At 56.5% G+C, this 27,445-nt stretch overlaps 1 protein-coding gene across 10 annotated transcripts in view; it reads right to left on the bottom strand.

Moving 5' to 3' along the window:
• The window catches only part of R3HDM2 (R3H domain containing 2), a 104,431-nt gene that overhangs the window by 21,662 nt on the left and 55,324 nt on the right, over window positions 1-27,445 (bottom strand). For 7 of the 10 annotated variants that reach the window (XM_039514299.1, XM_039514297.1, XM_039514296.1 and 4 more), the window contains 12 exons: window positions 26,916-27,111; window positions 22,320-22,361; window positions 20,561-20,647; window positions 18,959-19,085; window positions 16,934-17,012; window positions 15,694-15,753; window positions 13,921-14,061; window positions 13,384-13,492; window positions 11,517-11,612; window positions 8,623-8,654; window positions 4,234-4,454; window positions 1,428-1,588 (listed from right to left, as the gene is read on the bottom strand). In XM_039514299.1, the coding sequence (XP_039370233.1) occupies window positions 1,428-1,588; window positions 4,234-4,454; window positions 8,623-8,654; window positions 11,517-11,612; window positions 13,384-13,492; window positions 13,921-14,061; window positions 15,694-15,753; window positions 16,934-17,012; window positions 18,959-19,085; window positions 20,561-20,647; window positions 22,320-22,361; window positions 26,916-27,080 (1,320 nt within the window). In that variant the 5' untranslated portion in view covers window positions 27,081-27,111. Of the gene's footprint in view, window positions 1-1,427; window positions 1,589-4,233; window positions 4,455-8,468; window positions 8,523-8,622; window positions 8,655-11,516; window positions 11,613-13,383; window positions 13,493-13,920; window positions 14,062-15,693; window positions 15,754-16,933; window positions 17,013-18,958; window positions 19,086-20,560; window positions 20,648-22,319; window positions 22,362-26,915; window positions 27,112-27,445 lie in introns of those variants that run through there. The other 3 variants (XM_039514304.1, XM_039514301.1, XM_039514300.1) reach the window with 1 other exon arrangement.

A 27,445-nucleotide genomic window follows, 5' to 3' on the forward strand; every position in this document is an offset into this window, starting at 1 on the left:
CTGGGAGACAAAGCTAACCGGCTGCAGGATCGCAGGGCGGGAGAATTCAGACAAGCAGCAGCTTCTGCCGGTCCCTCCAGGGGGGCTGCAGGTCCGAGCACGCAGGGGGACTGGGAGCTGGCGTATGAGGCTTTGTTTTCATGTCAGTTTATGGGCAGGCCAGATGCAAGTTGCCCTCTGCAAAGCTCAAGCAACCCGGCCTACTCAGGCCATCAGCTGAGCATAAGTGCGATTCTCAGAGGAGGGGGTATGGACCTGCCCAGAGCTCCAGGGCATTCCTGCTGCCTGCGAGCCACAGGAACGAGGAGCCAGGCAATGCCACGTGCCCTGCTGAGGCGCAGACGGGTGGCAGCGCGGGCAGGCTGGCACGGCGCAGCCTTCGCTGGTGTTTGCATGGAAGAGCTAAGAGGGACAGGACAAGCGGCCTGGCCTGAGGTCAGACAACAGCTGCTGGGTTCCCCGACCCCACTGCCGCGCTGCTCAACCCTGCCAATCTCAGACCCCGTTCTCAGGAGGGGTAAGCACCAGGCTGGTGCCAGCACAGAGCACGGCCGTCTGGGGCGCCAAAGGAAGGAAACTCTCAAGCTAAGAAGGGAAAATTTCACCCGGGGAGCTCCCTGCTCCCACTCCCCGGCAGGGGAAGGGCTCTGGATTCTGTGTCTTGAGATGGAGCTTTCAGAGAGCCAGATCGGAGCACAGGCCTGGAATCGTGGCTCCCAACACCGACTCTGTGGCCTGCAGCACGTCGCTCTCCCCCTCTGGGCTTCCCGGGGCACACGCAGGACTGATGGCTCCGGCGGCACTTTGCAGATACAAAGCTCAGGACACCAGCTCCACTTACCTTCTGCAGGCAAGACTCATGGGCAAGTCACGGAGACAGAGCAGCACAGTGAGGTCTGGGGGCACCTACGCCAGGAGGGCAGAGCCCTACATCCACACCCAGCATCCAGCTGGCGTGAACCCTCCCTACCACGAGGCAGCGCCAGGGCAGGCAGGACAACGGGCACTGGACTGCTGGGCAGAGCAGCCCACAGAACCCTCCGCACTGACCCCTCTGGCTGGGAGATCACAGCCCCGCCCACAGAACCGGAATGCGAACTCCAGCTCCCTCCCTCTGGGCGTTGGGGTCTGACTTCCTGAAAGTCAATGGGATTTGGGCACCTCAGCCCCTTTAGAAGTCAAACCCGAGGGCCCGATCCGGGGGGCCGGACCAGCGGCGCGGGCTGCCTTTCCCCGTTAGCCGACACTTTGCACAGCACCAACCTAAGACACAGCGAGGCAACTGCAACCCCCCAAAAACATCTGCACCCAGGAGCCTGGAGCCAACCTGCTGCCAACAAAGCCCAATTCTCAGCCTGTGGAGCTGGGAGCTATTGCACTTCCGGAGCCGGGCGGGGGGAGCCTGAGGACACAGAGCTGTGACTCACCGGGGAGATCAGGTGATTACTCATCGCCGGCTGTTGCTGGGGAGTGGGTGGAAGTGCTTGGTGCTGCTGCGGCTGCTGCTGCACAGTGCATGGCAAGAAGCTCCCTCGGCCAGGCTGGGACGAGGAGACTTGGCTGCACGCTTCCGGGGCTAGCGACAGACCTTGAATGGAGAGACAAGAGGCAGCGTCGGTACCTGGGAGAGGGACCCGTGAGCTGGGCTGGCCGGCTCCCCATCCGCCCCCGGCTGTTCCCCCCAGGCTCATTCATCCGTATAAAGACATTTGGGTCTGCCTGCCAAATGGAAACCCTCCCCTGAGAAAGCTTCTGCTCTGGGAGCCGCGCGGGGATCAACGTGCTCCTAGATCGCGGCAGACAAGGAGCCGGTGCCACCCCTCTGAGGGGTCTCTGGGTTCTTGGCAGCCACTGAGCTGGCAGGTTGCTTGTTCTAACACATCACTAGCTGCTCGGCGGGAAAGCCACTTCCCCTCTCCCTGTCCACACTGCAAGCAGGAGGTGCGGCACGTAGGCAAGCTAGCTCGCTCCCACTAGCCGCCCCGGGCTGGCCACGCCCGGGACCCTGCCCGTGTACATCTCTGGAGCACAGGGTAGGCGCACCCAGCGCACGCGCTCACAGCTTTCTACGGTGCTCAATGCTGCACTGATGAGTTACATTAAAAACCGGTGCTTTCCTGGCCCCCTTTGGTCTGTTCGCTAACTAGTCTAACCGCAGCTTGGCTGGATCTCACATTCCATGTGTGTGAAACGCTCGGCACACTTGGGGGAGCTAATGCAAATATTTTGCTCTGCCTGGCAGCTAGGGTGACCTGACAGCAAGTGTGAAAAATTGGGACGGGGGCTAGGGGGTAACGGGAGCCTATATAAGAAAAAGACCCAAAAATCGGGACTGTCTCTATAAAATTGGGACATCTGGTCACTCTACTGGCATCAGAGTCTGGTTCAATTCTCCAACTCTCCTGTTCCAACTGGGTGCAAAAACCTGCCCAGAGCCAGGAGCATGCACCTGCGTAGCTTGGGAAAGGAGCCAGGGTAAACAGGAGCAAACCTCTGCTGGCTGGAGGTCTCCACAGCACAGCACAACGTGGTTACTATAGAAAAAGAAGCAATTTGATGCGTTCGTTTGGTGGAATAAAATACCACATGCACATAATGCAGGGAACGTTTTCCCTCTGGCACTGGGTCAGAGAGGGGCTGTTGAGAGCAGAAGGGGAAGACGGAAGGCAATCCCCTTCACCAATAAAGACGCTAACAATGGGCAATCATCAGATATGAACAAGAGTGGGAAGAAAGGCGTGGCCAAAGGTACGTCTCACTGGAGCCCCAGCTCTAACCAGGGCTAATACGTGGATGGTTGAAAGTGACTTGCGCTGCATACTGCAGGAAGCAGCAGGGTGGGCACGTGGCGGGGATCCATGCTGCAGAGTTTAATAATCTCCTCTTCTGCACATTTTCCCGACTTAAAAAGTAGTAAGTCTGCAGAATAATTGCCTAACCCTGCATGGGCCTAGCAAGCCCACTCATTTATCTATAGCAGGTTTGGAGAACGTTGGTTTCTTTAATTGCAAGTTACTTTTCTTCAGAGCAAAAAGAAGAAGGTACTTTCAGTTGGTTAGCCAGTGTATGAAGTCTGAATCCAAATCAGACCACGTACCCGAGAGACAGCCGTGGGAAAAAGGACGCACAGCTCCCTGCAATCAGAAACAGCAAGAACAGATCCTCTGCCGTGCCGCTAATTACAAGTATTTTCAAAAGAGCTCAGCTCCCACCGTTTGAAAACCTAGCCCCAGTTGTGGGTGCTGGGTATGTGAAAATCTAGCCCCAAACTCTTAAGAAAACCTGGCCTCACAATGGGATGCGCCCAGCCCTGGAGTTACAAGGTAATGGCCAGTCTATGCTCTGAAATAACACCCGGCAGATCCTAAGGTCAGTTCTTTACTCCTTCACTGGAGCAGGTTGTTGTGATGAAGCCAAACGATGTAAAACTCCACTAACCTAAACTAAGTAATGAATCAAAACTTAGCTATGAGATTCTCAGCACAGCACAGTGATGGCAGCTCTTCGGCGGGAGCGTTAGAGCGAAGGGGGAAGCAGGATTTCATTCTCCGCTAAGGTTTTTGTCAGTTGCCATCACCGCAGCGTTCAAGTGACGATGAACCGCAGGCTTTCTCCACTGAAAACGCCAGAGGACATCTGGAAATTCAGCACGCTGCTTTTCCTGCCTGTGACGTCCGGCTGGTCTCCCTAACGAGGAACCAGTCTGAGCGCTGGTAACGCCCCCGGGATGCCCTTAACCGGCACTCTCACCGGGCCGGGGACCAGTGTCAGTTCAGACCTGTTCACCAAGGCACGGGGGCTGAAATCCGTTATGGTGCGTCTGAAACTCCAGCCTGTGTTTAGTGGCTCTCTAAGAATTGGCAGCATCTGACCTGCTGTTAACTCTGACGAGATCAGCTAATTACTGGCTCCTTCCTCATGAGAGCAAGAAAAGCACAGGACGGTTTGTCTTGCCTGGGCAAAGTCCCCTTCCGGCAGCGAGAGCCCGCGGAGGGGGAGGAATGGGGGCCAGAGGACCTGCAGGCCCACGTGATGGGAGTGGGGCACTGCAGAGAACACACATGTTGCTGGGCCAGGAGATCACCAGTTCCAGTCCCCCCCGGCTGACATGTTAGATAAGGCCCCAGTGGCTGGTAGCTGCCCAGAGATGCACTAGCCCCCCCGACCTTGATACTGCATGACAGCGGAATCACTGGCTCTGTGCTGTGGGCCCCAGCTCTGGCAAAGCGGTACCTGGCCTGGCTGTCCTGCTGGCGCTGCTCCCGATGCTGTCCCCTCGCGTGAGGATGGAGATGCCGCTGAAGCTGCTGGCTTTAGTGACGGGCGGGCGCAGGTTGCGGATGGAGCTGTCCGAGTCTGTGCTGCTCCACGGCCGGGGCTCCAGCGACTTCAGCTCGCTCTCTGTGCTGCTCTGACGGCTGCCCGAGGCCCGGTTCAGAGCGTCCCGGTTCCCCCTGCAGAGACCACGGCGGTTACACGGCCTCTCCCAGCAGAGGGGAGCAGACGAACGAGAGCGAGCAGCGGCAGGAGTTCTGGAGCCCGGCACCAGACACGGGAAATGGGTGGTGCAGGGCTGCGGGAGTCCCGGGGCTTTCCCAACAGCCTCGCTCGCAGGGCTGCTTGGGAACGAACTTGGGGCTGACAAGCCGCCCCAAGAGCAGGCCTGGGCTGGCTCTGGCCAGAGACCCATGCACCCGGCTAACCCCCTACTCGCACCAGGAGCGGAAGGGGACACCTACACTGCAGCTGGGGGCGAGCTGGGCAGACAGACTGAAAAGCGCTGGGTGGATGCGGCACCGGTGGAGGTCTGGGCTGGCTACCCAAGCTCAAGCCCACTCTTCCCCCTGGGTCTGAGCTCGGGTGGCCAGCTCGAGCCTCTGCTGGTGCTGCTCCGTCCACACCGCTACTTGTAGCGTGTTCGGCCGAGCCCTGTCTGTCTGCCTGGGCCGGCAGCCCCGCTCCGCTGCAGGGCAGACATGCCCTAATGGTCAAGCTCTCAGACCCTCCCTTCCTGAGGCAGAGACCGGCTTAGACCCCCACGTACACTAACACCCACCCAGCTCCAGGTCCCTTTACTCTGCAGCAGCTGCTATACCAAGGAACCAGGCCCACGTCGTGCGGCTCTTTGTAGTTTAGTGTCGACACCCCCCCGCCCCAAAGAAAGCCCTGCTCGCTACCTCCGGGCAAGCCACCGGCTCCCGGCGGAGGTCAGGGGACAAGGCCAGATTTCTCCCCCTCCCCCAGGGTGGGGGCTGGATGTTAGAAGGGGGCCATGGCAGGGGACTTCGGTGGGACCCGTGCCCAGCCCTCCCGCCCGCAGAGGAAGGGTCACCCTGAATGCGTGTGGGGCAGTGGAACCAGAATTGTCACAAACACCATCCAGCCGGAGAGAGGGGCTTTGCGGGCTCTCCCCGATGTACAATCAGAGCTGAACCTCAGCCTCTGGGCTGGGAGCCCGGACCCCAGATGCAAAACCAAGAGGGCGTGAATGGGTGCCACGAGGCCATGCCGTGGGAGGGGCGGGGCTTTCGTGGAGTTGTGTCACCCGTCGGAACACCGGCTCCAGCTGATCGGGACCCCCCCGGGGCTGCGGCTGCTCCCCACCCTGGTGTTTTGACTATGCAGGCCCTGGAGCAGAACCCACCTCCTCCTCCCAGCTCCCAGCCATGGGGCGAGAATGCACATTGCACACGACCCACTGGGACGAGTGGGAGCTCGACGCCTACAGCAGAGGGGGCGGACTGGTGAAGCTGCAGCACCTCGGGGGGACAGTGGGGGCAAATCACCAGCTAAGCAAAGTCTAAGTAGCTTCTGGACACCACACCCGGTGCCCTCCGCGGCCCTCGCTTGGCCGACAGCCGGGGAACCGGAGTGTTGCTTTGTTTCTAACGGCTGAAGATCGTGCTGGTGGGAGGCTGAACCGTCCCATTACAGCCAGGGCAGGGGTCGGACCGGCTTCCAACACCCCCCTGCCCTGGCTGCAATGGGACGGTTCAGCCCGTTCGGAGCTACGGGGGAGCTGAGTCTCCATTCAATCCTCTGTTGCAATCATCCCCGATTCCTTTGGCCGGGTGAGAACACCTGCCAGCCACCCCAGACCGGACCCCGCCTGGCCCCGATGACCTACAGGTGGGCAGGTTCCAGATTCTCCCTTGCTAATACCCTGAGCTATTCCGCAGTGCCCACGTCCGAACCCTGCCGCACAGCAACTGCCCGCCAGTGCTGTCTCATGCCGCGCCCTCAGCTAGTCGCGCTCCAGGAGCGTTCATTAGCACCGAGCTCTTTGCGGGGAATCTGTTAATGAACAGCACGAAGAGAACGCTCTGAAACACTGAACTGCAGCAGGGTTCACTGGAACCTTGCACATTAAGGAGCACGGGGACCTGCCGTTCCCCTGCTGCCCCCACAGCCCCTCCCTGAATGTCGCTGCCCCGGTGGCGGTGCCAGAGCCGGAAAGCCGAGGTTACAGGAACCGCCACGTGGGAGGGCTGTTCGGCTTCTTGGCGCATGCTGCAAGCACAGCGGCCCGAGATGCCACCGCGGCGCTGCACGACGGGGGGCTCGGCTTCCATGCCCCAGGGGCCCTGAGGTCTGGTGGTGGAGAGCGAGCGAGACAGAGCCCGGCACTGAACGACAGCGGGCGACAGACCCGCCAAGCTCCAGGTCAGTCCAGCTCCCCGCAGACAAGGGCCATGGCCGGCAGGACTGAGGACGCAGGCCCCGAAGCCCTTAGGCCCTTCTGAAACTTTGTCCCCCCCCCCCCCCCCCGGAAGAGCCCCTGTCACAAGCAGGGCTCACACCTGCAGCCTCCCAGGGACGGGGGGCGCGAATGGGCCATGCAGATTCGGCTGTTACCTACAGGCCCCCTCCTGCTACCCTCTGGTGCTGGGGAAAACGTAGCTCTGTGTTTGCCTAGGCCAGCAGCTCCCAATCGTTCCTGGTTCACTCACCACCTTCAACCCCGGGGACCAGCCCCGCCGGTGCACCAAGCGCCCCCAGCCCCGGCCCAGCCTTCAACCCCGGGGACCAGCCCCGCCGGCGCACCAAGCACCCCCAGCCCTGGCCCAGCCTTCAACCCCGGGGACCAGCCCCGCCGGCGCACCAAGCGCCCCCAGCCCCGGCCCAGCCATCAACCCCGGGGACCAGCCCCGCCGGTGCACCAAGCGCCCCCAGCCCCGGCCCAGCCTTCAACCCCGGGGACCAGCCCCGCCGGCGCACCAAGCGCCCCAGCCCCGGCCCAGCCATCAACCCCGGGGACCAGCCCGCCGGCGCACTGCGCCCCAGCCCCCAGCCATCAACCCGAGGACCAGCCCGCCCGGTGCACCAAGCGCCCCAGCCCGGCCCAGCCTTCAACCCGGGACCAGCCCGCGGCGCACTGCGCCCCAGCCCTGGCCCAGCCTTCAACCCGGGACCAGCCCGCCGGCGCCCCAGCCCGGCCCAGCCTTCAACCCGGGACCAGCCCGCCCGGCGCACTGCGCCCCAGCCCCGGCCCAGCCATCAACCCCGGGACCAGCCCGCCCGGCGCACTGCGCCCCAGCCCCGGCCCAGCCATCAACCCCGGGGACCAGCTCCGCCGGCGCACCAAGCGCCCCAGCCCCGGCCCAGCCATCAACCCCGGGGACCAGCCCCGCCGGCGCACCAAGCGCCCCAGCCCCGGCCCAGCCTTCAACCCCGGGGACCAGCCCTGCCGGCGCACCAAGCGCCCCCAGCCCCGGCTCAGCCTTCAACCCCAGGGACCAGCCCCGCCGGTGCACCAAGCGCCCCCAGACCCGGACCAGCCTTCAGCCCCGGGGACCAGCCCCGCCGGCGCACCAAGCACCCCCAGCCCCGGCCCAGCCTTCAACCCCGGGGACCAGCCCCGCCGGTGCACCAAGCGCCCCAGCCCCGGCCCAGCCTTCAACCCCGGGGACCAGCCCCACCGGTGCACCAAGCGCCCCCAGCCCCGGCCCAGCCTGTCTGCTCTGCAGGCGCACAGAGCCCTTCAGGCTCTTAATCTGGCCCCTTTTGTCAGAAGGAACCTTCCATCCGTTAAAAGAAATCAACAGAAAATGCGGCTGAAGTGGATTCCCTGGGCTCTCTGGCGCAACCCCCAGGGAACGTGCACCGCCAGGGCTCAGCCGTCCAAACACCACCACCAGGACCTAACACCGACGCACGTGTGAGGAGATGCTAATTTGATCCCTGTTTAGACAGCTGGGGTTTATCACCCTGAGAACGCAGGTGTCAGAGGCAGGTGGGACCAGGTGGCTCGTGATCCTATGAGCCTTTCGCCTCCCCTCCTTCCCCCGTGACCCTTCAGCCCTTGTTTGGAATGAATCAGCAAAAACGACTCCGGAGCAATTTAGTTTGGGAGACAAAAAAAACAACGGATGTTGCAAAAGATACGACTCAAAGGACGCCACAAGCAGCCATGCATGGGGCGAGCTCACGCTGCAGAACAACGTACGCAAGAAACCACACAGAGGTACCTAAAAATCTGCCTCCTTTTGTGAGAGCTAGAAGAAAAGCCTTCCTTGGCGAGTCTGTTGGTTAACATCAGAGAAAAGCATCGTTACAGGGTTACCGTGTCCTCCCCCGAGAAAGCTACAGGTCTGGCCGTGACACATGCTGGCTGGTACTAACCTGCTGTCGTTTAGATATCCGTTCTGACCCGTCTAGTGGCAGGGTGGAGCCGAGGAGGGGGAAGAAAAGGGAAAATAACTGATAAGGCAGCAGTATTGGCACGTTACAAACAAAGGGGCGTCTGAACGCGGAGGGGGCTGGGCGGGGCTGGGCTCGGGATAGGGGCTGCGTCACGCTCCTGTTGTCTCTGGCTCTCCAAGCCACTGGACACATTGCACGTCTGTCTAGAGTCTTATTCCAGGGCCACCACCGGAGCATCAGGGACCTTTTCTAGCTCCTGCCTCCCGACGACGTCCCAGCACTCCCCAGATCCCCCGTGCTAGAGAGTGCCGGCTGACGCAGCATGGAGAGAAGAAGGGACTCACTCACCGTCACACACAGAAGAGGACCCAGGAATCCTGATGACTCCCTGGCCCTGCTCCAACCACTAGGCAATGCAGCAGTGCTTTCATAGTTCCCACATTCTCTAGCACGTCAGTGGCTCACACCCGGCAGTGTCGCCGGAGTTCAGCTCGTGGCTCCCAACAAGGCACGATGAACACTGCATGCTGAGTCATTCCATTTCCTACCCTCTGCTCAGATGCAGCCCCACCTGCCAGAGGTTGCACGGTCGTCTCCCGAGGGTCCCTAGACAATGACTCCCCCCGGGCCACCGGCCGGTAGCTCTGGCTAGCTCCCGGAGCCCTGTATCCTGACTCTCCCCTTGGCCAGAAGCACGGCTTGGCGCGGGGGTCTTTTCAGCACCCCGGGACCCCTCGCAGGGTGTGGTGGTGCGGCAGGTAAAGCCAGGAGCAGGTTATTAACCAGCCCAGATGCAGATTAGCATTTGGAACCGTCACTAAATCCAACCCCCCCTGTTTGTCCTGGCACAAGAATCCTGCCCAGAGCATGCTGCTAACAGGCACTGCTCAGCACGGCCTCTATCGCACCACTGCACTGCTCTGACCTCACCCTCACCCCACTTCCATCCTGTAACCTCCCCCCTCCAGGAGCTGCCTCTAGGGAGCAAATTCCTTGAGGAACTTCCACTCCAGGTGGCCACTTAGCAAAAGAAAGGAAAACACCCCCTAACAGTCCCACCGTGGAAGGTGCAGACACATGGGTGCGGTCAGCATTCCCTCACCTGCTAGCTCAGCATGGCTGCATTAGAAACGGGGGCCAGGAGATTCTGGGTACACAATTTGAGCCGACTGAAAAGGGCCGGATTCCCAGAGGGCGGGTGCTCTGCCTTGTCTGAAAAGCAGGTATCAAGTGGGGCCCCCAGAATCACCAGCCACTTGCAAAGAATCTCCCCACCCCCCGTGACACTGCACCTCATAGTCATATTATGATGATATGGTTATAGCATAATTATGAGGCATTTCATGCAAGGTAAGTCGTGTGAGGCGTCATTGGGAAAGTTATGATTTGCTGAATATGATTATCCTATTTGTGTGCAGGTATCATTTTTGTCTCTGAAGTTATGGATATTGACTATGTATCTGTACTTCAAATGTAGTTACACCTGGGGAACACCCACTCGGCAAGATGTTTTCAGTCTAGTTAGCTGGCTGGGAAGGGCCTATTCAGGAAAATGAGCCACTAGGGAGAACAACAGGCCTCAGGAGAAGCTTATCTCCTACCTGGGGAACCTTCCTGAGAACACTCCACACAATGTGAGTAATGGCTGCCATGACTCTACAAGGACATGTGACCAGGCCACATGATGCTGGACTCCATCTTGAGATGTCAGTATTTTCCCACAGTCTGGTCTGGGAACCAAGCTTTGAAACAAAGGGTTCCCACCATATGCTAAAGCTATATAAGGCAGGGAGTGACACCATCTGGGGTTCTTCACTCCCCACACAAGACGACTCCTGGAAACACCTGAGGAACAAGAAGGGGGAGGAATAGCTCAGTGGTTTGAGCACTGGCCCACTAAACCCAGGGTTGAGAGTTCAATCCTTGAGGGGGCCATTTAGGGATGGGATGGGGGAGTTGGGGATTGGCTCTGCTATGAGCAGGGGGGTTGGACTAGATCCCTCCTGAGGTCCCTTCCAACCCTGATAGTCTGTGATTCTAAGGACTGAACGGGGGGAAGTGCTGGACCCAGGCTAAAGGGATTTCTAGCCTGTGAATGGAACCCCTGGGTTCCATAAAAACAGGACATCTGGTCACCCTGCTTAAGGATCTGCAGGTATCATCTCTTTGGGTGAGAATCTGCTAATTCATATCCAATCTCTTTAGTATATTAAGCATAGTTTGCGTTTTTTATTTGCTAGGCAATCTGCTTTGATCTGTTTGCTATTCTTTATATTCACTTAAAATCATCTTTTGTAGTTAAACTTGTTTTTGTTTTAATCTAAACCAACGAGCTTTGCCTGGATGCTTGGGGAAAATCTCTGCTTGGTTAGCACAAGGGTGCATTGTTCCCTTCACATTGCAGGAGAGGCGGAGCGGGTATTAAACTCATAGACTGCCCAGATTTGACCAGGATGGTGCTGCTCCGGCGTCCCAAGCCGGTGGTTAGAGAGCCCGTGTGTAGCTGCAGCTGGGCGCGTCCCTACCTGTGTGAATGCTGGAGGGCTTTGCAGCTTGTCACATCAGCACAGTGCGAGAGGGAGCCCAAGCTGGTGGGTCAGGGGGCTCAGTGGTACCCCAGTTCCAGGGGGCGCCCTTGGGGGGAAACCTGTCACATCCCCATTTCTAACCTAGTGACACTGATCAGGTCAGTGAAATGGCAAACCCACTGCCGGATCCAGCCCCCTGAGCCCATACATCTATTCACATGCCAAAATTATAACAACAAGCGTGGAGTGGGGGAGAGGGGCAGCTGGTTGGGGCGTGAGGGGCGCCAAAGAAAAAGCACCTAGAGAACCAAGAAGGGGGGAAGCCCTGCTAGCAGCCAGCCTTACCTCTCGCGCAAATATCCGCTCTCTGACCCTCTGATACTCCTCTTCTCGCTCTTCGATTGATTTGCTCCTCCTCCCGTCGTGCAATGGGATCCTGATCTAGAGTGACAGGCAGAATTCGGCTGGTTAAACGCTGGCTCCACGCACCTCGAATGGAGCAGCAAGGGAAGGCGATGTGGCACAGCGCCCGGGGTCTGCCCGGTGCTCTGAGAACCCGATAAGGTCTCTGCCCCAAACGACTGCTGCTGGCAGGAAACGCTCTGGGGTCTTAACTGGCACATGTGTCCGGGTCGGGCAGAGCAGCTCTGCTTTGGATCAGCTGACTGGAGAGAGATCTCAGCTGCAGATGCTGTTTGTGGCTGGAAAGCGCACACCTCTGTTGCTAAGGGTACATCCACGCAGCTGCTGGGAGGTGTAAAATCTCCAGCTCAGCGACACATACACGTGCTAGCTCTGATCAAGCTAATGTGCTAAAAGTAGCAGTTCAGCTGCGATGGCACTGACCACCCATCTAGGATCTCAGACAAGATTACACTGGGGCAGCTAGTCCATCCTGCTATTTTTAGAGATCTTGCCGGATGAAAACTAGCGCGTGTACATCTATTGGAGCTGGAAAGTACACCTCCCAGGTGCAGTGTGGACGTACCCCAATGCTAACGGTGGCTGGCGCCATCAGATCCTTCCTGCTTCGAAGCAGAGCCCCACGGCAAGGTGGAGCAAGGTTGCAAAATCCAAAGCGTAAAAGCTCCTCCCAGCTCCTGCACACCCTATTGCTTGGACTCAAGATCTAGGCCTCATGAGAAGCATGGTAGCAAGGCAGGATCTAAGAAGAAGATGGGAGACTGCCCTCACATGCAACAGCGGTCTTCTGTCCCAAGGAGCAAACCATCTAAAACAAGCATCGAAGCAAGCGATGAGAACACGTCAAGGGCGCTCCTGGGAGGAGAAGGCTACGGCAGAGAGGAGCATGAGACGGCTCCTTAGGAAGGATACCTGCCTCGCGCCAAGTTTTAGTTCTCCCAGTTTGTAGCCGGCATCCCAAGCGCAGGCGGGAAGGAGGTGAGCAGGGGGAGGGTGGGCAGCAAAAGCAAACTCTGAGCGGGGCTGTGAAGCAGCAGAGCGGGGCTGCCTTGCACGAGGGCTCAGGCTGCAGGAAGCCACCAGCGTGGAGATGGAGCCGAGGGATCCCTGCGCACGGAGGCTGCATCGCTCCTCTGAGTGAAGGCTCCCTTCTGGCCAGGGACCAAGGGGCCCTGCTGATTTCATTAGCCCGTGAAATGCTGCTTACTCATCTGGCAGCCCTGCCAGGTTGAGGGGTGACTTAGCGACGGCTCAAGCTCACTGTTTGTGCGGGGGAAATTCCTCACTACTGCACGGCCCTTGGGGGCCCCTCGCCTGCCTGGCAACATGGTGAGGATTCCAGGGGAAAGCCCGGGGGGGAGGGGAAAGGATGCCAACTCGGAAAGCTCAAGAGGGCAATTGACTGGCAAGGCTGTTAACCATTTCACTGCTGAGCATTTAAGCAAAGGCCTTTTTTTTAATTCAGCCCAAACTGCTGGCGGGTTGAGGTCCAGTTTGCTGCAGAGCGCCTGGGGATCTGCCTCCCATCCACTAGCCCCCTGCTGCTGGAAGAGCCAGTAGGGGCCTCTGTGGCAGTTTCCTGGGAGTACAGCTGTGGAAGGAGACAGCACGGACCCAGGAGGGATTTCAAGCTGCCCCCATGCAAGCAGGAACGTCCCCAAACTCACTGATCAAAACACCGGCGGGTCCCATTCCCAGGCAACCAAGACGCCAAGAAACACCGAGCAAAGCTCAGCAGTCGCCCCTTCGGCTTTCGGGAAGGGCCTGGACACCTCTCACCCAAACTCACCTGATTATCGTCCCGGTCCATGCTGGCGTCGTCTCGCTTTAGGATGAACCTCTGTGGAAAGTCCACGTTCTTCTCGTCTTTGATGTGCTCGGAGAACCTTTGCTCGGGGCTGCAGGGAGGAAAGACGCCGTCACGAGGGGCAGGCAAAGGTGAACGGGAACCTTCCCTGTGTTACTCTGCTGCCAGGCAGGCCCGGGGGTGCGAGGCAGAGGAGGTCAGGGAAGAGGTTGCAGGCTGCAAGCCACTGGGCGGCTCAAGCTGCCATCAGATGGCCCCACCCGGTGCAGGCGGGCTGGGGCATCAGGGCATTCAAGGAAAGGGGAAGCTCCCACCCATGTCTGCACTTGGATTTGGGAGGGTGGGTCTCTAGGCTTCCCTCCTCTTTCATTCCCCCGCTCTCCACACCCCTTTAAAGGCCTGTCGGGATGAGGCTGTGAAATATTCCAGGAGTGCTTTGGGGATGCGGTGGGGTGTACGAGGCCAGGGAAGGGAGGGGGTTGCTTGGGAGGGGTTTCTCAGCCCCAGGGCTCTCCTTACATCCTGGTGTTACTGGTCTTGTTGATAATGACGGCTTTCCCAGTTTGGTCAACGTTATGGTCCATGCCGAAGTAGGCAGCTACCCTGTGCAAGAGCATCCTGTGATATGAGGTCATCTGCGGGAACTTCTTGAACTGATTGCTGAGAACAGAAGAGGGGACAGAGCCCTTGTATTCAGACTGCGTTAAACAGACCAGATTAACCTGACACAAGCAGGGTTCAGCCCAGAAAGACCAGGGCCCCGATTCAACACAGCATTTAAACACGTGCTTCGGGCTCAGCGACTTCACGCGCCAAAGCAGGGGTGGGATGACCCCCGGGCTTAACGCTGCGGAACCGGGACCCAAGGGAAGAAAGGCCCCGATTCACGCTTAACTTTCATCCCGTGCTTCAGGGCGTTGCTGGATTGGGGCCTCGGGTCAGAAGCTGGTTCCAATGGGAGCTGGGTCAAGCAGGGAATTCCTTCACCCTGATCTCCTCCGTAAAGCCATTGGAGAGCTCCCGACCACCCCCCCGGGCTGTGTGAAGGGTGGGAGCAGCCCCCGGAGGGACGGGTGCTCTCAAGTGCTCTGGGTAGGAACGAGAGGGGAGGAGGACAGGTCGAAAAGCACTTTGTGTTCTGAGCTGCCGCAGAGCAAGAGGAAACCCCTTAGAAAATCCGTTATGTCAAATCTCAGGCCCCCTGTTTAGAGGGGGCCCTACCAAAACAGGAGCATCTTTAAAATGCGTCCTTCAAACAAACAAAGCTGACAGGGTCACGTTCGGACACACCCAGGGCTGGGCACTGAGCTCTCGCTCTGACCTCCAGACAGGGAGGGCACCAGCACCAGACGCCTGCCCCTGCACCCCAGCTCTGCCCTGCAAGGGGCATCTCTGGGGGCAAGAGGGCAATGGGTCTGCCTTGCCCCCAGGCTTCTCTGCTAAGCAGCTCCTGCCAACAGCTGAGCCAGCCTTTGTGACATGGGCCCTGGGACCCAACCGCATTTCACACAGTTGGTGCTTTCAGTCACTATGACCTGGTCTGGATGCGAACAGCAGCTAGCTGGCGAAAGGCTCTAGTCTTCCCACGCCCAGGAACGAGCCAGTCTCCCATGGGCCAGGGGCTGGGCTGGGCTGCAGACCTGTGCTCAATTCCCTGCTCTGCCTCCAAGTACCCAACTCACCCACCGTCCACACAAACCTCTGCCCTGGGTTTGCCAGGTGTTTCAAGCCCAGGTGAGCTTACACGGCGGGGGGGGGTGTTAGAGTCTGAGTCTGCTTTAACTCTCGCTGGAACCTGCCCCTTTTGCAGCGAGGACAGTGGCTAAGTCTCTCAAGTGTGGCTAGTCCTCCACTGCCACCTCCCTCCCTCCCTCCCCCAGGGAGTCTCCCCCAAAGGACAGACAAGTTACCCTGGAATTGACACAAGCGTCTCAGGACAAAAGACTCACCCCAAGCCACACCCAACCAATGAGGACCCAGCAATTCGGAGAGGGCTTTGCTGTGAGGATGCTCGCACCCAGGCTAGGCTGACCCCATCTGTGTCCCCCCCGATCTGTGAAACGGGGGGGAACAACCCTGCCCTGCCGCCCAGGGCTGTGGGAGGAAAAACGGACACATTCAATATTGTCAAGTGCTCAGATCCGGTGGCAATGGGAGCCGGAGAGGCTGTTTTCAAGCAGCTCTTATCAGATATGCGTGAGCTGTGTTCTCTTCCCCATCAGAGCGAGAGCGCCTCCAACCGCCCCCGTCACCAACCAGCTTCACTTCATGCAAACTCCGCTGGCCACTTACTTGTTATCGCTAATAAACTCCAGAATCTCCTGTTCTAACTTTAGCAGCATCATTCGATCCCTGTCCAGAAAAAGTGGGGAGGAGGAGAATAAATCAATCAATCACATTTCGAAGAGGAGAGAAGAACGCAGCTCGCGTCGAGAACTGCAGATTAACACTCTCTCCACCCCGAGAAACAGAAAGTCCCTGGCATTAGCAAAGCTCCAGGTTATTAAAGACCCAGGCTTCGCGCTCCCTCCGCTGCAGAGTATAAAAAAAATACATAATCAAGGATGAGTCAAGTTTTTCTGTTCAAGGCGAGCCATTGCTGCATGATGCCTGTGTTTCTGGGACCATTAGATCCTTGCGCCAGTGGTGGCCGCACAGACAGAAACACAAGCTTGTTATTTTTATGCCTAACCAGTGATTGGCAGCCGGTCTGATAGTTTATTACTGATATTGTGGCAGGCGCGCTACAGACAGGTCTTTGATAGTTGTTTAGAGGAGGGATTTGAGAGCAATTAAGGCTCCCTTCCTGCCTGTATTCAAACCAATTATTTTTCCTCCCTCAGTTTGAATCCGTAATGCATTAGCGTGTCTGTTTCACTAGCCTGCAATAATGAAACAACTGCTCCTCCTGCCTGGGTTTATCAACCTTCTACTCAGAGTCAAGCCCCCCTGAACTTCCAGATGTGAAACCCACCCCCAGGGGGGTTGCGATTTCTGACAGCCCCGCCCTGCATTTTGTCTGCAGTCTTGCAAACCCTTCCCTCAATCCAGGGGTGGCCAACCTGAGCCTGAGAAGGAGCCAGAATTTACCAATGTACATTGCCGAAGAGCCACAGTAATCCGTGAGCAGCCCCCCATCAGCTCCCCACCTCTAGTCGCCAGCGCCTCTCCCTCCCCCCCATGCGTCCCGCCTGCCGTGATCAGCTGTTTTGCATGCGCAGGAGGCTCTGGGGGGACAGGGGGGAGGAGGGAGGGCACAGCATGTTTGGGGGAAGGGCGGGGGCTTTGGGGGCAGGGCCAGGGGTTGAGCAGTGAGCACCCCCTAACACATTGGAAAGTTGGGGTCTGTAGCTCCAGTCCCGGAGTCAGCACCTGTACAAGGAGCCGCATATTAACCTCTGAAGAGCCGCACGTGGCTCCGGAGCCACAGGTTGGCCACCCCTGCCTTAATCCCTGGAGTGTGGAGCATCGGTTAACAGCATCTTCCTCCCTCCGCTCAATCAACCGCTGGTTTTACCATCTTGTGACCTACCTTGGATTTTTTTTCAGTGTATTTACTAAAAATTCATGCAAATCTATTCCAGTGGAGTCTGTGTATTCTTGGCTGGAATCTGAAACAACACCAACAGAACAGAGTCAGGGAAGCGTCCCGTCTTTTTCTTCAGAGTGTATTCAGCACCTAGGACTACGGGTCCTCATCCAGGACTGGGGCTTCTAAGTGCTACGGAAACACAATTATCCCTAAACCAGGCAGCACAAATGGGAAGCGATGGGATTCCTAGAGCGATTCTCTAGGGCTCAGTCACTGCCAGTGCGAGTGCGTACGAAGCCACTGAAGTCAATGGGGCTGACTCTGCTTACAGCTAGAGAAATTATTGTCACGGGGTGTGGGGGAGACAGGGCCCAGCACCCCTCACGTTCTGCGATTCACCGCGACTCTCAGCCAGCCAGTAACACAGAAGGTTTATTAGACGACAGGAACACAGTCCAAGACAGGCTTTGTAGGTACAGAGAACAGGACCCCCTCAGTCAGGTCCATCTTGGGGGGTAGGGAGCCCAGACTCCCATGCTTGGGCTCCCTCCATCTCTCCAGCCAGCTCCAAACTGAAACTCTCCAGCTCCTCCTCTGGCCTTTGTCTCTTTCCCTAGGGCCAAGAGGTCACCTGATCTCTTTGTTCTCCAACACCTTCAGATGGCACCTTGCAGGGGAGGGGCCCAGGCCATCAGTTGCCAGGAGACAGGGTGTCGCCAGTCTCTGTGCAGACCCCATCGCACTGGCCCCCTAGGGCTCTGCAACAATCACACCCCCTTATCCCACCACCTAGATACTTACGAACTGCATAGGGGAAACTGAGGCACCCACACAGTATTCAGAGAAAACATTAAGCACATTCCCACTTCATCACAGCTGTTCAAAAGGAAGGGAGACTGCTCTTGTGATTACGGCACTTGCCAGGGACCCAGAACACCTGGGTTCAATTCCTGGCTCTGCCACACTTTCCTTGCGCGCTCGTGAGCAAGTCACAGAATCGCTCTGTGCCTCAGTTTCTCTAGCGGTGACACGGAGGGGGTGACAGTTCCCTAAACCCCCTGGGGCGGAGGGAAGATTAAAACATGAATACACATCTGGTCACCAGGGCCCTATAAGAACCCACAAAGACCCAGAATAAAACAGTTTGCAAAGCATTGCAGACAACAGTTAGAGAAGGAAACGCGGAACGTTTTCATTCTAAAAATCTATTTAACATTCAGAGAAATAAAAATCTTCATGCAAAAGTTAAGGAGGCTGAAAAGAAATCTGCAAGAGCCCGATATTCTCAGTGCCTCCCCACTACACCGTTAAACAGGTCACCCCCCTGAGCAGCGCTAGTGGGATGCCCTCTAGTGACCAAACGTGGACCCTCAGAAGCCTTCCACGTGAATGACTTTTGTACCCTAGACCTCAGCGGTCACTTCCCCATTAACATCCTTCTTTAAAGTGGTAGCAGAATAGCCGTACGGGACATTTCACCTGCCCCAACACAGCGGAGCGACTCTCTGCAGCAGGATTTCAGGTATGATTCGCTCTCTGGATGCAAATTTTAAACTTTGCTCTTTCAACCACTTTTATGTCCCGAAATTTTAAAAAGGGGATTTGTATAACGCCTCTGGGTTGGACGTCTCCCAAACCCCCTCTACAGCCCCGTCTTTATTGGTGAGTTTCACAAAGAGACACTGAAAGCAGGAACTTCTCCGGGGTGGGGTTGTTTGTAGCTGCATCATTCAAAAACATCCAGATCTCCAAGACCATAAAAGGAAGCCACATGTCACAGAGCCATAGAAACGTTGGCTGGACGGGACCCTGAGGTGTCAGCTAGTCCAGCCCTCCGTGCTGAAGCAGGATTTACTACACCATCCTGCACTGGGGTGTCCGGTAGAGCACATTCGTTTACATGAACGCTCCCCCCTGCAAATGAAGTTATACCAAAACCCCAAAGGACTGTGCCAGTTAACGGAGCTCGGCTGAGTCCCGGCTGCCAGAACCCAGGCTCCTGCAGCCCCACGCCAGTGCACCGACCTCTAGAGAGCATTTTCCTTGGTGCCTTCTCCTTATTCTTGTCTTTTTCCTCTTTCTCGGGCCCATCTTTTGTCGACTTCTCCTCTTCCTTGTCCGAGGGGCAACTGACATGCAACTGAATAATGTCCTAGAAAGAAGCAAACAGCCCTTTGTTGAGCTCAATGCCCCAAACGTCTCCTTGTGGCTCTTCGGCTTCCACGCACAGAGGGTGGCGTGAGCAGCACCAGGGAACACGCACTCGGTAGCTAAGTCACAGAATCACAGGACTGGAGGGGACCTCGATGGTCATCTAGTCCAGTCCCCTGCACTCATGGCAGGACTAAGTATTACCCAGCCCAGCCCTGACAGGTGTTTGTCCAACCAGCTCGTAAAAATCTCCAATGATGGAGATTCCACAACCTCCCTGGGCAATTTATTCCGGGGCTTAACCATCCTGACAGCTGGGCAGTTTCTCCTAATGTCCAACCTAAACCGCCCTTGCTGCAATTTAAGCCCCTTGCTTCTTGTCCTGTCCCCAGAGGTTATGGAGAACAATTTTTTCTCCCTCCTCCTCCTAACCACCTTTTATGTACTTGAAAACTGTTACGTCCCCTCTCAGTCTTCTCTTCTCCAGACTAAACAAACCCAGGTTTTCAATCTTCCCTCCTAGCTCATGTTTTCTAGACTTTTATCATTTTTGTTGCTCTCCTCTGGACTTTGTCCAATTTGTCCACATCTTTCCTAAAACGTGGCGCCCAGAACTGGCCACAATCCTCCAGCTGAGGCCGTATCCGCGCGGAGCAGAGCGGGAGAAGGACTCCTCCTGTCTTGCTCACAACACTCCTGCTAATGCAGCCCAGAACCGTGTTTGCTTTTTTTGCAACAGCGTTACACTGTGCACTCATATGTAGCTTCCCCCAGTGCTCCTTCCTAGGCAGGTCATTGCCCATTTTGTACGTGTGCAACTGATGGTTCCTTCCTAAGGGGAGCACTTGGCATTTGTCCTTATTGAAGTTCATCCTATTTACCTCAGACCCTTTCTCCAGTTTGTCCAGATCATTCTGAATTTTAATCCTCTCCTCCAGAGCACTTACAACCTCTCCCAGCTTGGCATCATCCACAACCGTTATCTAGGCCATTATCTAAATCACTGATGAAGATATTGAACAGAAGCGGACCCAGCACTGATCCCTGTGGGACCCCACTCGATATGCTGCGCTGAGATTCATGTTTGTTTGGGGAGGGCAGTTAAGTTGTTACTTATGATGCCTTTGCACACAATGCAAATGGCTTGTCTTTATCAGCGAGCTGGTGTGAGTATAAATAGCAGGATAGTCCCGGTAGCATAGGTAGCTGCAGTGAAGGCACCAGGCCCTGGTCTCAGGTGGCTTTGTACTCGGCATGGCTCCGCTGTGCTTCTGCAGCCACCTCCCATGCTGCCGTGGCTACACTGCTATTTATACCAGCTAGTGCAAGAATGTGCCGACGAGCAAGGGACTCGCCCCCTAGCTTGTACTGTGATGTGACCTAGGAAACAGAGCCATTGCCAGGCGCGCTTCTCCCAGGGACCAGCACTGAAAAAAAAGTGCTCACGTTTTAGGACCTGGCTAAATCTTGGCCTACCTGGGCTTCCAAGGGCCCATCCACAAAGGGGCTGGAGGATTCTTCACACACTGCCAGGCTCCTGACCAGCTTGAGCTTCGAATTAGACTGAAATACAAAGAAACACCACGTGCGTCTCAAGCGCACTCTGACGTGCGACTAAGCCGCTCGCTTCACCAGCACCAATTAAACTGCTGCCATCACCGTGACATGCCGGCTAAAACGCAAATTCTCAGAGCCGGCAGTAACACATGCCAAAGCAGAGGTTTGTGGGTGTGAGGGCAACAAATTATCCTTTTCTAGAGACCTTAATTGAGACTGACCCCGCCCCACACTTGAGGCAAACGGCTATTGTGCTAATCCACCGTACCACTTAGCCTCTGTTAGCACGAAATCTCGCCAAGCAGTTACACAGCCTGCTTCCGCCTCTGCAAGCCCACACACCAAACAACTTGCCAAGTGTTAAACCCTGAAACTGACTAAGTCTTTCGCAGCAGGAAGTGATGTTTCTGCTTTCCTTGGTTTAACTAAACGGCTGCCATCCCATTTCCACCATACCTGCCTGCTCGATAACTTCGGGTTCAAAGTAACGCTTTTATAACGCTTCAGGACTCTCAGCCCTAAACGTGTCACCCAACCACCCAAGATCCTGGGGAGCTCCGGCTCTGGGGAGCAGGGCTGAGCCTAGCATGGGCTCTCCTCCACCGTGGGAGGGGGTCACCGGAGCACCAGCCTTCCTGGCTGCTGGATGCATTCCCAGATTAAGGCCAGATGAGACCATTAGATCATGTTGTCTGACCGCCACACAGGGTACTAATGAAGAAAGAAGGGTGCCATTGGGCAGATTATTCCAGCCCTGTTGCTTTCAGTCAACCATCCTAAGGCCAGATGGGACCACCCTGATCACCTAGAGTGACCTCCCGTGTAACATGGGCCCTGGGACCTCCCTGAAATAACCCGCTTGAACTATGGCGTCTTCTTTAGAAAAACATTCAATCTTTATGGAAAAATCGCCAGTGGCCGAGAATCTGCCACAGCCCTTGGGAAGTCGTTCCAATGGCTCGTTACCCTCACTGCTAAAAACCTACATCTTGTTTCCAGTTGGAATTTGTTTAGCTTCAAATTCCAGCCACTGGATTTTGTTAGGCCTTTGTCTGCTAAATAAAGGGAGTGGTGCAGGAAATAGATTAAAATCATATGTGATAAGCTGGCTCGTGCCACAATATCCTCTGAAGAGGAGGGAAAAATAGGTGTAACTAGATGGCTCCAAAACATTATTTTCCACTTATATTTTTCACTCTTATTTTAACGGGTCGAAAATTCACTCCTCCGCTGGGTCAATTGGTAGGTGAATGTCCTTAGTTGGGCAGAACACAGATGTATCCAAGCAAACAGCCACCCCACCAACTAACTAACCGGACAAGCGAATTCCCTTCTGGAGTTTCATAGCCACAGGACTCCGTGGAGGGCACAGACCTAGCACTGAGAGCGCAGAGCAGCCCAGTGGCTTGTCAGGGTCCCTGGGGCTTGAGCGCAGGCTGTCAGTGTAATAAGAGAGCAGAACAAGCCAGCGAGGTATCCAAACAGCTGCTGCGCTTGGCTCGAGGAGGCGGGGAGCTGATAGCTGAGGAACTGGTTTAATGGCCGGTTCCAGAAGCGCTAACTGGAGGATCGTGGCGTTCTGGGGTCAGTGTGGGACTCAAACCCTCTTCCCCCGGTAGCTCAGCGCTCCCACAGAAGGCAGGCCGGGGGGGTTGGGGGGAAGGGGAAGGTCTCCTACCTTGGCTCTTTTTCTGGCGTGTCCATGATTTGAAGTCCGCCTCTGTGGAGAGAGGAAAGAGGAAGTGGGAGGTTTAATCTGAACCTGCAGTGACACACCACGGAGGCGCCCAAACCCCACCGCGTACGCAGCACGTTCCAGGCCAAACCTGGATCCAAACGGAGGCAGCACAGACGGTCGCCCACGGCCGCCTGTCAGACCCGAAGAGGCAAACTTTCGGTGAGGAATCAGCAGAGGGGCTCAGACCCCTGGTCCCTCTAGCGCAGTGAAGTCTGCCCATCTCCACCAGTGCGCGGCACCTGGTGCTTCAGAGGAAGGTGCAAAAAAACCCCCAGTAGCAGATGTGGGATAATCTGCCCCCACTTCAAGTCTAATCCTGGTCACTAATAATTAGAGATTATTTTAAACCCTGAAGCACAAGGTTCATCTCCCTTCACAAATTTGTCATCATGAATTATAAAGCCAATCGAAGCCAGGACCTGGGTAGGCCTGATCACCAGGCCTGTGACGAGGCCCCAGCCGAAGACTGAACAGGAGCATGAAATGAAAGGTCGTAAATCCAGCCTGTCTGCGGCCCCCTCCTCACCCCAGCCCGGAGTCTGAAACGTGCACATGGCAGATGTTTAGCGCCGGCTTCCTCTAGCACCCCAGGAGCAGACCAACTTTCCTGCTGAGAGATGGCTGACTGAGATATTCCACGGAGAGAGGAGAGGATTAGAATGACTGGCTGCGGTGTGGCAGGATATGAAAGAGACAAGGTGGGCGAAGTAATTTCTTTTATTGGACCGACGTCTCATTCACCAATAAAAGATATTGCCTCTCCCACCTTGTCTTTGCAGTATAATAACGAAACGTTATTTACTCGCGATGGGGAGTAGGGATGCGTATGTGACGGGGCCGGCTGGAGTGGAGACAATACCCTCTTTATAGTCCACCCTCAACAGATGTGAAGTCTGCCAGTGTGTTCAGAATCTGCCTTCCAGGCCCGATGAAGAACTAGTGTTTCAGGACCTGACACCTGCAGCAGCCCTCGCTGCCGTTTAAAGCCCTCGGAAGCAGAGACACACACAGAAGAGAGGTACAAGCAGCGGATGTTAACATTTCCCCATCGTACGCACAGCAAGTTCCCAGGAAGTGCCCGGATTGATTTGTCCCTGAAATGACGCAGGTCTGGGAAGTCAGCACGAGGATTCTGGCCCATACCTCGCTAAGCCAGGACAGTTAGATGGAGACGTACCACCTAAGTCTGCCTGGGAAGGTTTCCTTTGTAGCAGAGCTTTTCTCAGTGGAACAGCCCAAATCTCCGATAAAAGTCGACGCCTCTCACTCTGCTTCGGCACCGTACTGCGGCCATCTGATGCCAGCTGGAAGGAGAACGGCTGCAGAGCGATAAGAGGATTGCAGGCCGCCGGGACAGAGAGAGGTGGGGTCTAGCAAACACTAGCCAAACCGCTCCCAGACTCAGACCACAGGCCATGAGATAACTTTGCTACAGAACTTCTTGCAAGAAGACTCTCTGGAGAGGGATCACTTACTGCTCACCACCTCCTCAGGGACGTCAGGGAGCTCTCGCTCCTTTCTGTCCGCTATGCTCCCAATGCAGGTTTCCCTCCATTGGCTCCCACAGCGAGGTGTCAAGTCTGGAGTCTCACGCAGACCTAAATTGTCTGGGCTCAGGGGAGGACCCTTCTGGCGTTGACTGTGCATGTGCTTTCTGGTGACACTCCTGTTTCATTCACCGTTTAGCAGCCAGGGCTGTGGTTGGGATCAAAAATCTGGCAATTTACCTCCTCGGGCTTTCGCCAGACCACAGCACAGAGTCTGTCCTATAGAGAAAGATCCTGAGTCCAAAAAGTAACCATGAAAACCCTTCCCATCATCCATGGAAATGTGCAAACGGTGACTCGGGGGCAGCTGCTGGGGAGGGACAGGCTGGGAAATCTAGGAGAAAAGTCTTTACTCTGCCTGGCCAAGCTCCCAGAGCATCACACGGGGTAGCATGAAATGCAGAGCTCAGCAATGCTTCAAAACCAGCGTCTTTAGGTGGCGCAAAGAACAGGGCTTCAGAAGCTCAGGCGCTGTCTCGTCATCTCCCCGTCTGTCTGCGTCCGTCTGTTGTCTCTTGTCTTACACGTAGATTGTCGGCTCTTTGGGGCAGACGGCTTTTTTGTCCTCTTTGTACAGCGCCTGGCACAGTCGGGTCGTGGGCCATGCCTGGGGCTCCTAAGGACTCCGATACATGCAGTAAATCAGGTTGTCAGCACAGGGGGGCACACAGGCCAGGGCTGAAGCAGAGATCACTTACCATGAGCCTTCTCACTCAAGTCAGAGAAGCAGGGGGCCTTTCACCAGCTACGCTGGACTGATCCCTTTACGACTGTCACAAGCAGCCCTCTCTGCCCTTCTCCAGCCGGGTCATGGGGGCACGTCTCAGTGCTCTGCAAACCTGCAGGAAGCCTCACGAGCCCCCTGGAAGCAGTGAGGCAATATCACCACCCCCACTGCAGTCAGGGGCCCACTGAGGGAAGGCTCGAAGCTCGACTGTCAGAGCACCCTCAGCCCCTCTGCAAATCAGCCCTGCCCCCAGGTCACCTTCCCCCCCCCCGTGCTCCTTTCGCAGGCCTCGCTTCCAGACGGTGGTATCTTATTTGGCGGTCTTACTTTTCCTCCCTTAAAATCAGCTGCAGCCGTGGCTTCTCTTTGCGATCTGAAGCAGCCGAAGTCCTCCCCACCACGGGCTTGCAGAGCAGCTCGGTGAGGAGGTCTCGTAAAGAAGCCTACCATCTGCCTGGCGCTGGGTGCTCTGACGGGGCGCGCTCGGTTGCGATGGCTCCCGGAGGCAGACACCTGCAGCACGAGCGTCTCCGCTCGGCAAATGCCATCTGACACGCGTACTGACGCATTCGTCTCCATGTCAGACGCCTCGCAGCGGAGCTCGTGACCAGCTCGCAGGGCCCGCTTACAGGCAGCACCTCGTCGCGTAGCACGGATCGCAGCTCGGCGGGACCATGAGGCTCAGCCGGGCCGCTGGCACCGAGGGGAGTGGGGACTTTCCCTGAATGCGCAAGACAGACAAATTCCTTTAAAAATGAGCTGGCTGGGAGCTGCCGCTCTGCAAGGAGCTCTGTCCTCTCAGCCAAAGTCCAAGCCTAGAAAAGCTAACGAGCCATTTAACGAGCAATCGCACGCTAAACCGAGAGGAGAAGGGAACGGCCAAAGGCAACGAGCATCAGACGCTCAGCGTCCTTTCCACAGACCGAGCGCTAGAACTGGGGGGCCACCCTGCTGCAAGGGCTGATCCCGTCGGATGCCACAACTCCACTTGGCAAGGGAGCAGGGAGCAGAGTGGCGAGAGGTACCTGAGCTTGGGCCGGGGTTATTGGAAGCAGTGGGACAAGCCGAGGGCCAGGTGAGCTCTGAGCGGGGGTCCCAAGACAGGCAATGACTCAGCAGCACCTGCCGCCATAGCAATCAAGGGGAAACGAATCACAGGGCTGGGGTGTCAATTGTTGCGGCTTCATTTGGAGCTGGACAAACCCCCTCCCACCCCATTCATCTTAAAGTGGCAGCGTCCTGGCCTATTGCTGCACAGCGATGGCGCTTGCATGCCAGTTTATATAGGAAATCTGGCGCCAGCCACTGGATTTCAAGCGCAGAATCACGCCGTGTATCATCCCAAACACGTTACGATCACAGCGACTACCATCCAGCAGCAAGGCCAACGTTCCCCACTTCAGTGCGAAGTACAACGGAAGCACCTTTAAGTGGTACGTTACCACAAATCGCCGTGTTTCACACAGAGATGGATGCAGCTTCAGCAAGATCCATTTTGGGATCTTTCCAAACCTTCCCTTCCGTGCCAACCGCGGGAGCCTGTTCTGAGAAAGCTGGAGTCTGTACCCTGGTGCCTTTCTCAACGTGCTTGACCAGCCACGCCCACGCCCTACGCCAGCTGGTGCCAGTCGATCTGTATCTCAGTAGTGCCTAGAGACCACAACTGCGATCAGGCCCCATTGTATGGGGCACACAGTAAGAGACAGGTCCTGCCCGAACAGCTTACAGGCTAAATAGACATAACAGGCAGGAGAAAGAAGCACAGAGAGGGGACATGACTTGGTGGTTACTCCAGTGATTTCCCTGGAGCGATGCGGATTCCCACAAGCTGAGGATCTGGCCCCCTAGTTGAATTCCAAACTCACCCACTTCCTGCAAGAGGGTTGGCTTGTTAAAGAAAACCCCAAGACGATCCAATTCAGCTCAAAACTTGGGTTCCTCCCTGAGGACTGCTCAGCCCACACACAATATCCTCTCTGTCTCTCTACAGAGCCACTCCCTCTTTCCTTACGTCCATCTGGGTAGGGTACAGAACCACCCGCCTCAACGAGACAGCAAAACCTGCATAACCCTTTCCAGGCAGGATCTCCCTGCTAACTAGGTGGGTGTTTCATGCAAACATTTCCAGCCTTTGCAAAAGCATCAAATGGTTGGAGTGACTAGTGGGATGCCACGGGAGCCTCCACAAATTGGGCCAGTTTGCCATTGCCTCTCGTAATGGTAACGTTGGGACTGGAAGATGAAGAGGTGCCATGTGCTTACCTGAGACTCCTGCCGTACGTTGGCCTCCTCCCCTTCCTTCTCAACCTCTTCCTTGCTCGGTGACCTGGATACAAATTTGTTTTTGTTCACAGATTCCTCCACCAGCTTTTTTTCCGACTCTTTCATTATTTCCAGGGTCTCTTGCGTCGTGTTGCTGTTAGACATCGTCAGTGCAGTGCAGTGCAGCGATGGGCACCTGCAGGAGCAGAGGAGATGGGGCAGAGAGAGGGGAGTCAGGATGACGGGAGAGATCCAAGTCACAGCTTGGCCTCCTGGACAATTCGCTCACAATTTGCCCCGTGGGATGGCCCTGCTCCCTCCGTAGCTCAAATGCCCCCAGGGACATCCCTGTGATACTTCCTGTGCAGCGATTCCCCTCGGTGCAAGTAAGAGCACCCGGGATTCATGCCCAACTTGCTGTCACCAGCTGGTTCCATACCCCCCCCACCCTCTCGGATGCAGTCCCATTTTGCCAACAGCATGCGCAAGCCAGAAACTTGCCGACTGCTGGAGCAGAAGCTGTGGGGTTC

The sequence above is a fragment of the Mauremys reevesii genome, linkage group 25, assembly GCF_016161935.1.
Source record: "Mauremys reevesii isolate NIE-2019 linkage group 25, ASM1616193v1, whole genome shotgun sequence".
NCBI lineage: Eukaryota > Metazoa > Chordata > Testudines > Geoemydidae > Mauremys > Mauremys reevesii.